Raw genomic sequence first — 9,878 nt, forward strand, 5'->3', positions numbered from 1 at the left:
TCACATGTTCAGTTAAAAACAGGAACAAAGGACTGGTGATTTAGTATTGTCTCATGAAGTTTACTCCTGCACTAGTAACCTCCGGACCAAGAGTGACAACAATTGGATGTTGATAGTTCACCAGAACAGATCTGCCTGGATTCACATCCCAAGGGTCAGTCACTTTAGGAATAATGAACAGCAAGAAAACTGATTCTGCAAGTTCAGTCCATCTGCAACATTAAAACATGATACCGCATACCCCAACCTCACTAGACTGCAGCTGCCACAACACAGAACAAAAGGCAGATGAAAACAGTTTAGAGCCTCATGTGCTGATCATCTTCTGATGTCTTTTGTCTTTGGGGTTGTTTAGTCTGAGGAAAAGGAGACTCAGGGGTGACCTCACTCTCTACAACTACCTGGAAGGAGGTTGTAGCAAAGAGGGGGGTCAGTCTCTTCTCCCACATAGCAAGGGATAGAATGAGAGGAAACAGCCTCAAGCTGTGCCAGGGGAGATTTAGTTTGGATATTAGGAAAGAATTCTTTACAGCAGAGGATCACAAAGCACTGGAGGGGGGTCAGTCTCTTCTCCCACATAGCAAGGGATAGAATGAGAGGAAACAGCCTCAAGCTGTGCCAGGGGAGATTTAGTTTGGATATTAGGAAAGAATTCTTTACAGCAGAGGATCACGAAGCATTGGAACAGCTGCCTAGAGAGGTGGTGGAGTCCCCATCCCTGGAGGGGTTTAACAGCCGTGTGGGTGTGCTGCTGAGGGACATGGTTTAGGGACCCTGGCAGTGCAGGGTGAACGGTTGGACTCGATCTTAAACGTCTCTTCCAACCAGATGATCCTGTGAATATAGCAAAGAACCCAGCTCTGAGTGTGGCATTATGAAGTTACTAAGCCACCGCTCTCAGTCACAAAACGCAGAAACACATAGATTTTTCTTTTCTATCATGCTAGTGGAGTTCCTAGCTCTTCCATATACGGCCACTCCTTTCAGCACACAAGAGCAGTGCTCTGTTACTATGAGTGGCAGCAGTCAGACAGGTTGTGGATACGAGGACTGCGTGCTCTCTTTGATGTGACAAGGGCTTCCAGGTCAATGCTCAGAAGCAAACAGAAGATACACATTCAGTTAAAAAGAGGAACACACACCAAAATCCATGCAGGAAACTGCTGAATAATTACAATTAAGCTTCATGGCACTTGTTCCACTTCCCAAGCTGCTACTTGGGAAGCCACTGTATCTTGCAGCAGCTCAAACCAGTACCAGAGACTGCAGCTGCTCCAATCTAGATCCTTTGCAGATCTGGTAAGCTCCATTCAAGTAAATAAATTGCTCACCTATAGAAGCTGGGAATATTGCCGTCTGCCTTCATCTTGCAGCAAGGCTGACTACTCAGTACCAGCGACTCCAAAGTTCCCACCCTCTACACCCCCTAAGCCCTGCAAACACACTCTGCCAGTGCAAGACAACCTATGGACCTGGGACACTGATCTCAGAGAACCTGAGCTGCTTGATCAGCAGAGCTGCTCAGGAAACGGGGCAGGGTGGGGGGAGGCAGTGCTGTTTAACCCAGTCAAAACTCTGGAAAATGCTTTCAGAGAAGGAAGTGGACACAGAATAAAGTGTGAACAAGTTCAGCTCATGCACAAGTAACAGAAGTCACTTGATCCTCTCCAAACATAACGCTATGCAGACGATCTTCTCCACTGTTTAATGTTTTGCTAGGGTTCTGTTTACAACGTGCTACAGACAACGAGTTTATTATAGCTTTCTTGGAACTGAAGAGAGGGTAACGCTCACACGTACAGCATTACAGACCAAGGCAACCACAACCTTTATAGTGGGGAGCAGCAGAAAGCCATAACCTAGATTAGCCTTCCTGCCAAAACAAGGTCAAAGCATTTTACCCAGTAGTTTCTAGATCAAGTTCTTTCACTTCTCAGAAATTGGTTCAGGCACCTTGATGCAGGCAGTCAGCGATGCTTCAAGTTGCCCAGGACGTTCAAAACACTCACCAACCAGGGCTCACGGGTATCTGCAGGTCCTGAGATACCCCCAGGTATTACAAATGACACTGATCACCCGAATCGCTCCGTTTTTAAAGCCTTGTACATTCTGTCATCTGATCCACACAGAGCAACAGCAGTCTTTGGAAAACTGTAGCTGCCTATGGTTCTAAAGAAAAATGCATTGCTTAAGAAGTCTGCCTGCTACCATGTTTTTGTCTGTCCTCTTTCCTGTTCAGAAACAGGGCTTTCATACTGACACCACCTCACTCTTCAGGAGAGCCTGGCCTCTCCAGCTCCCCCTTGCAGACGCATCTTCATCTGTAGAAAGTATACTCAGTTCTAATCTTACTAACTTCTGGGTCCAAACATCAAATTTGAAGTCATGGCATTTATTCTTTAACATGCTTTCATAATCTGACAACTCTTTAAGTTGTTACACAAGACAAGAGAGCCTTTAGAAACATTCCAAAACCAGAAAAGCAGACATTGACTAATCAGTTATTTAAAACTATGTGCTAGGTTTGAAACACATTTTTAACACCAAATTGAACAGGAAGATAGGTACACGTAATAAAGTTGGACAAAAGCCTGCATTTAGAAGAATCTACATTAAAGAAACCTATGTACTGCAAGGAATGCAGTCAAAAGCGTTGGAAGCTGCAGAAATTACTGACAACTGACAACAGCGTTGCTCAATTCACATAAAAAATGTTTAAAGACAAACCAGCCCCGATTCTTACACTCCTCCCCTACTCCTCCAGACAGCAAAGCAAGACTTCTTCAAAATTACTACCTCCAGGATTATTTTGAAAGGGGTTCCAGCCCAGAAGGTACAGCTTGGTGATACAGGGCAAAGACCAAGAGATGGTACCTACAGTGTCTTTGTGTCTTCCTTTCCACAGTTGTCCTCGGTACATTTAGTGGTCACCACTGCTGATGGAAACATCCTGAAGGTGCTGACAAATCAGCCTCAATCGCTAACAATTAGAGGTGCATTTTGGGGCTCTTTTTAGCTAGCCAAAACTTTGAGCGCTGTGGCTGTGGTAATGCTACAAATATAACAGGCTGATTCCACACACAGCCTAAATTCCAAAGACAGGGGACAGATTTCCCAAGATGGCAGGTGATAATAGCAGACCCAGAGGCTTCTTTCACAGACTTAGAACTTTCATGGAACGGGCTCAGATGTACAACAGGAAAGACGAGTAAAAATGCCAAAACCAGCATCTGTTAAGTCACTAGTCAATAAATTTCCATTCGTACAAACATTTCCCCCACTTCATACAAGCCTTGCTCTAAACACTGGGCAACCATTACCCAGGGTACGTCCCTGTAGTCAGTCACAAGCAATGCAGCCTGCACAAGTTCTTTCTAGCACACACATTACTCCTCTCACACGTATGGGGTGCTCTCCTTTTAGGACAGAGAACACACATATAGCTAAAGCCACACACAAAGTGATGGAAGCCAGTGACACACACACAACTGGCAAAGACTGGCATCCTAGAACTTCAGTTAATGGTATTTTTACGTCACACTAGAGTGAGACACTTAAAAACATCTTCCTGCTGCAGGTCTGAAGATTGGGAAGTCCACACTTGACAGTAAGATACAGCTGAAGACAACTGACTTCAGAGCCAGCCAAACTGACACCACCACTGCAGGATCTGATGCCGCTATCCCAGCAGTATTCTTCCACTGTTTGACATGAAATCCTTGCAGAATACCCATGAACACTTTCCCTCTGCAGGCATCTCCTGTGCCAGTCTAGGGATACAAAGCTAAAAAGGGGAAAGTAAGAGTCAGCCAGTAAGGAAATAGGAGCCCCTAGAACACCAACTGACAAAACAAGACACAAGCCTTTGGAAGGGGCAGGAAGATCCTATTTAATTGCACAATCACTATGAAGTCCCAAACATAAAAGCAGCTTTTACATTTTAATCCGTAGCATAAAGGCTATACTGCTGTACAGCTACCCTCTGCCTTATCTGTAAGGTCATGATGGCCATTCCTGGCCAGGATTTCTATCCTTTGGGGGGGGAAAAAAAATAAAATAAAATCAAGACAGCATAAGGTACCAGATGACAATAGGGGGTTTTTTGTTTTTTTTTTTTAATATGGGTACAAATCTGAACTGCCTACTTTACCCGAAGGAATAACCAAACAGCATAGAAGCTCGCTTCCCTGCTCAAATAAAAGACACAGAATTAAGTTTCATTGTCCTTTTGCAAGCAAATAACCAACACCAAACTTCTGTCAGGAAGAAACAGCATTCTAGCCAGTGCAGTCCACAGAAAAAAGCCAACAATGGGAACAGAGTAAACATGCAATCATTTGAGAAATAGAAATATTTTAATTCAGACTTCATATAAACTGTTTTTCATACACATTACACAAGTATCCAGACATGACCAAAACTTTCAGAAAGTCCTGCTGTTCCTGCAACAGTTCGCCTTTTCTCCACAAGTCCAGAAGAAAGCCAAAGCAGTAGCTGCAGTTAATTAATTATTAATAATCAGCAATCTTAATGGATTTCCTCACATTCACGTGGAGGAAACTCAAGAGAACGAGTTATGCCAAGCTCCAGTTTAGGAACTCAACCAGAAAGTTTTTTATTCCAGCTGACACAAGGGAATACGAGTGAAACTGCTTCTCTACTCAAAGGAAAGCTATAAAAACCTCACCTCTGAATTACTTTTATCAACAGAAATAGTCTTTGGCAAGGAAGACCGAGTACACTCAGCGAGATGATACAGATTACTATTACACAACGGTGTTAGGTAGTTGATTAATCATCTTCTGCACCACAAGTTTCCATTCTTAAGACATTGCTTGCTTAAACTTCAGCAGTTGGAGATGACGGGAACAAGGATGTTTTGCAACTTCCCCTCTTTACGAAAGAAATGTACGAACTGTGCCCTTTATCGTCCCCCTGCAGATCGGGCACTTTCTAAGGGACGGTGCACATTCTTTGCATACCACTAAGTGACCACATGGAATAAAAACAATAGAAACTTCTTTGTCCATGCAAACTTTACATGTCCTTTCCTCTTGCAATCTTCTCAACTGTTCTTCCATAGGTAAACCTGGAAAAAATTATTTAACTTTTTAAGAAGCCTGGATATATGCACATTCTACATAGAAGACGAGCTATGTTCCACTTCACCCTTTATCTCCCTGTCTGTACTCACTAAACAGAGATGGGCAGTGAGAAAGAAAGTGCATTTTCCAGAGCTCAGAACGTGGCATGCAAGGAACTAGTCTGTACTGTCCACTGCTGTGATAAACAGCTCAGGGCTTTGAGGCCAGCTGTAGTTCTAGAGACCAAACAACATTTACATTTTAGTATATGCTGTATTTTTCTTCTTGGCTATTCTTGTGCGCAGAGCACAGCCTGACCAGAATACTTTACTGCACTCTATTAACATACAGAACTACAGAACTAGGAACCAGAGCAAACCCAATCCCGTGTCTGACATGTATTTATCTACCCAGCTGTTGGTCAGGCTAGGTATTAGGACACCTATAACCCATTCTGGAAAAGCAGAGATGATTCCTGCTATAAAATGTTAACCTATTATTCCAGTCTTTATCAAACGCCTGAATGAGAACTTGCACTGGGATTAAGTCCAGTACGTGCCTGACTTGTCGAGCTCCAGAAAGCTCTACCTCCTGTGGTACAAAAGTACATGTAAGGCACAGGATAGAGCTTAGAACAGAGGGACTTGCAAGTCTGTGCATGCACTTAACTTTTTCAGGTAAGTCCATCTTACTAAAGCAAAATTAGGGAGAAGGTAAAGCATAAAACCTATTTCTTAACCAAGTCATTCTCTTTTTATGATGTAAGCTATTTGTCTCACAATACCGTTTAAAGTAAGAAGGCAGAGACTAAAGTACCTGAAATATCTTCTGTGGGAACGTACTTCATGTTCTTTTCCACTAAAATAAGAGAAAAAAATCCTAGTCATTTGACTAATCTGTATTCAAACAACCTCTGATTTTTCTTTTAATCTTTAGGCTGCCGAGACAGCACTGGTTAGACTTCTATAAACTTACACCCTTTAAAAAAAAGACAGACATACCAAATAAATCTTTGTACAGTACAGGGTCACAATCTCGTAGACAGTTTCTGAATATGCTGGCAGCTTCATTTCCTTTCACTAAAATTGTATCTATCAGCTCCCTCGCTTGCAGTGGTGTCTGAGTCTTTTGCTTAATAACATCATGCTCAAGTTCTGTTATCACTTTAGCTGACAGTAAACTCCCGAGGATTGGGAGTACACATGTCAAACGCTGGAATAAAGCCATTCGATTCTTCCGGATTAGGGACAAGTCATCTGGAATGCAAAGGGGATTAGAGGTTTGTTAGGAATATATGATTACAAGTTGCATTTCTGCTTAAATGCTTAATTGATACATTCCTGTTAAGGGACAATTCCTTAAACTCCACTTGAAATGGTCACTTACTAGACATCATTAATGAACACCTCAGTAAGTCTTAGTGGTAGTCACGTAAAGAACAGACAAGAAAACCACATACAAGCAGCTTCTGAGCTGAACCCTTTTCACCAATGAAACCTCCTGCTCCCAGCTCTAGGTTAAACTGTCTGAGGGGATCTTGTCTAACCACACTAGAAAGACTTACATTCTCTGCAGAATTGCAAAGAAAAAAAAACCAAAAAACAAAAACCACACACCTCTGCACAACACCAACACTAATTCACCAACAACCAACAGGTTAACTTCAGTCAGTGGCAGTCAAAATCATGTCTGAGATGCAGATAGAATCACACTTTTCTAAGAGGTGTCCAACAGAACTATGTGCAAGAAAACCAGAAGTACTGCAAAACCAGACTTGGGAGATTACTTTCTTTTTTTAAATGGTCTATCACAAACAACAGCCAAAAATCATTAGGATTTACTGGCTGAATAGAACATGCAAGTAGGAAAGAAGCCGTCTCATTAAATTTATAATCGGGAGATTTCATTACTGTGAAACAACCAAAAATCATTAGAATTTACTGGCTGAGTAGAACATGCAAATGAAAGAAATGACGGAAAGAAGCCGTCTCACTAAATTTATAATCGGGAGATTTCATTACTGTGTCACAGACTCAAAAATAGTAGGATTGGTTTAGGCTTCAAAATTTAATAGGGAATATTTCAAAAAAATAGGAAATATTAAAGACACACATCAAATGAACACTTAAATAACTCTATCACAAACAACAGCCAAAAATCATTAGGATTTACTGGCTGAATAGAACATGCAAGTAGGAAAGAAGCCGTCTCATTAAATTTATAATCGGGAGATTTCATTACTGTGTCACAGACTCAAAAATAGTAGGATTGGTTTAGGCTTCAAAATTTAATAGGGAATATTTCAAAAAAATAGGAAATATTAAAGACACACATCAAATGAACACTTAAATAACGGACCTACATGGTTGAGTTAGACACGGAAAAGCAAACCTTTGGCTGTCTTACAGAATGAGAATGTGTAAAAGGTTATGGTGTCTTCTAGGAGGTGGATGTGGTGGCTTACTGATTCAAGTGGCTTAGAGAGCTTGCAAATATGGGAAAAAGAGCTAGCAGAGCATGCCAAGTAAAGTATTTTGATTCCATTTATTGGATTAACAGCAATATAAAGGCACAAAAACTTTAAAAATGTGGGTTTGTTCCTGTAGACAGAATCAGGTGATTCTGAGCCTTTGGCCTCTGTATGAACCATCCTCCTCAGAGGGAATGAAACAATTCCTAGACTGCTAGTTCCATACAGGTACCCTGACAATGTTTTTCAGAAACTGATCCCAATAGCAATTACATTAAATCACTTAGTGAATAAAAAATTCTAAAAACTGTACGTAGTACAAACCACTTCTGATCCCTGCTTTATTCATGCCTCATGCATACCTGATGCCACTTCTTCAAGCTGTCTCTCTTTCTCTTCTTCCCTCTTCTCATCTTCAGCAGCAAGCAGATCAAACACAAGATCATTAACAGTCTTGTAGTTTTCTCCAGCAGCCAAGATTTTACTTTGCACCGTTTGCTTTATTAGCCTTCTGCTGAATCCCATCTCCAAGGCAGCTTTAACCACAGGCGTGTTCATCATGATGGCATCTTCTGAAGGACTCTCTCCAGGTTCAAAATGAATAACTAATCAAAGAGCAAAATCACCATGTATAGTACAAAGGATAAAATCCCTGTGCAATTCAGAAGTCGGACACATCAACATTACCTACACACATGCATATACACATGAATACCTAGCATGAAAAAGTTTCAACAGTTAAACGGATTTTAACTATTTACTTTTAAAAATGGAAGCCAGTCACTTAGATTCAATTCTAAGTTTCATGAATAAACTTCATTAATTCATGAAAAGCCTTGAAAAATGTTGGAGGGGGAGGGGCAAGGGGATAAAAATTTAGAGTTCGTAGTACAAACAATTGCTCTACTCCAGCTCTTGATCAGTATTTTCCATTCTATTTACTAAGCACCAGACATGTGGGATTGTGACTCACTGTCCTCAATCAGCAGAGTTATGCCAGCATAACCCCTGGGAGGAGTTCAGTTCCACCACAACTAGACTCCAGTACAGAAAGACTTTACTTTATCACCTCATCTTACCTGTTCCTCGACCACTGCTGTTCAACTCCAAGCACGTACCTAACTACATGCCTAAAAATGGAGTTGCATAACTGCATAGTCATGACACCCTCTAGCAACTGCTCCACCAAGTTCAGTACCACTAGTCAATTTGACAAATCCCAAATTGACGCGTTTTGTTTAACCCACCTATGAAACCAAAAACCATAAATACAGCTAATGCCAAGCATTCAAAACCAAAAAACAGGGCTGCTAATATGGAAAATTAAAGACAAGACCTCTTAAAGGTGCTTCCTTGAAGCTTGTCCATATAATGCCAAAGCTACCTAACTTTTATCATTAGTTAGAAAACTCTTACAATATTGTTGTTCCAGTAAAATCTAAGAATTGTTAGCTTTGTATAGCCAATCATAAAGTGTGAAAAATGCTGAGAAAGCTTAAAAACATGCTTTAATATACATACTTGGGGGATCAATGTTTTCATCTACAGACGTATCAGAGGTTGACAAGAGCTGTGGAACACAACAGCATTACATTAGTATCAAAGCATCGCTTTTCCCCCTACATACCTTTCTAACACATTCTTCCCTCATCAACCACGCTGAGCTTTCTACCTGAATGGTACCTGTTAAGTATTTTACATGCAGCTACACAAGTCTGCAAATTTGTGCAGCTATATAATCAACGTAAAGTTAGTGCTGACCACTGCCATGAAGAGAAGTTTGGCTTACTCTTGCCAGAAGCATTATGGATAGAAATCATTCAGGCTGCCCATGACTGAAATCTGAAATACAGTTACTAATCTGCATTACTCACTGAATCATATTCCCTCTCCTTGTTACACCTTCCATAAGTAATCTGTACAGGTTAAACGCTACTAGTCCAAGTCCATTAGCTATGGTTCAGCACTGGTTTCATTTTTGTGCTCGTGAAGAGCATTTATTGTGTTATAAACCTAGTAGAAATATATGCAGAAAAAAGGCAGAAGGAAGGACCAAACTCCCAGAAAGAACATATCACTCTTCAACAAAGGAAAAATAAAGTTACAGAACAGTAAAGTTTACCTGTTCAAGAAGATGGGGGAACCTGGCCTGAATTTGACTTACAAACTCTCCTCCTTTTACACGAAGCAGATACTCACACCTGGAACATTGACAAAAGTGTACAAAATTATACTTTCTACTTGCCAATGGAAGAAAATAGAGGAGAATGAAAGAGTTTACAATGACACAGCATAACTTATATCCGTTTCTCTTCCTTCAGAAG

At 41.0% G+C, this 9,878-nt stretch overlaps 1 protein-coding gene across 1 annotated transcript in view; it reads right to left on the reverse strand.

The window, feature by feature from the left end:
* Window positions 1–4,869: 4,869 nt before the first annotated feature.
* BIRC2 (baculoviral IAP repeat containing 2) overlaps window positions 4,870–9,878 on the reverse strand; it is a 7,182-nt gene continuing 2,173 nt past the window's right edge. Inside the window, exons 3-8 of the mRNA XM_010141794.1 lie at window positions 9,677–9,755; window positions 9,076–9,124; window positions 7,917–8,159; window positions 6,086–6,340; window positions 5,901–5,942; window positions 4,870–5,089 (exon numbers count right to left, since the gene is read on the reverse strand). Of these exons, the coding sequence (XP_010140096.1) occupies window positions 4,896–5,089; window positions 5,901–5,942; window positions 6,086–6,340; window positions 7,917–8,159; window positions 9,076–9,124; window positions 9,677–9,755 (862 nt within the window). The 3' untranslated portion in view covers window positions 4,870–4,895. The remainder of the gene's footprint in view (window positions 5,090–5,900; window positions 5,943–6,085; window positions 6,341–7,916; window positions 8,160–9,075; window positions 9,125–9,676; window positions 9,756–9,878) is intronic.

The sequence above is a fragment of the Buceros rhinoceros genome, unplaced genomic scaffold (genome assembly GCF_000710305.1).
Source record: "Buceros rhinoceros silvestris isolate BGI_N320 unplaced genomic scaffold, ASM71030v1 scaffold2798, whole genome shotgun sequence".
Lineage (NCBI taxonomy): Eukaryota > Metazoa > Chordata > Aves > Bucerotiformes > Bucerotidae > Buceros > Buceros rhinoceros.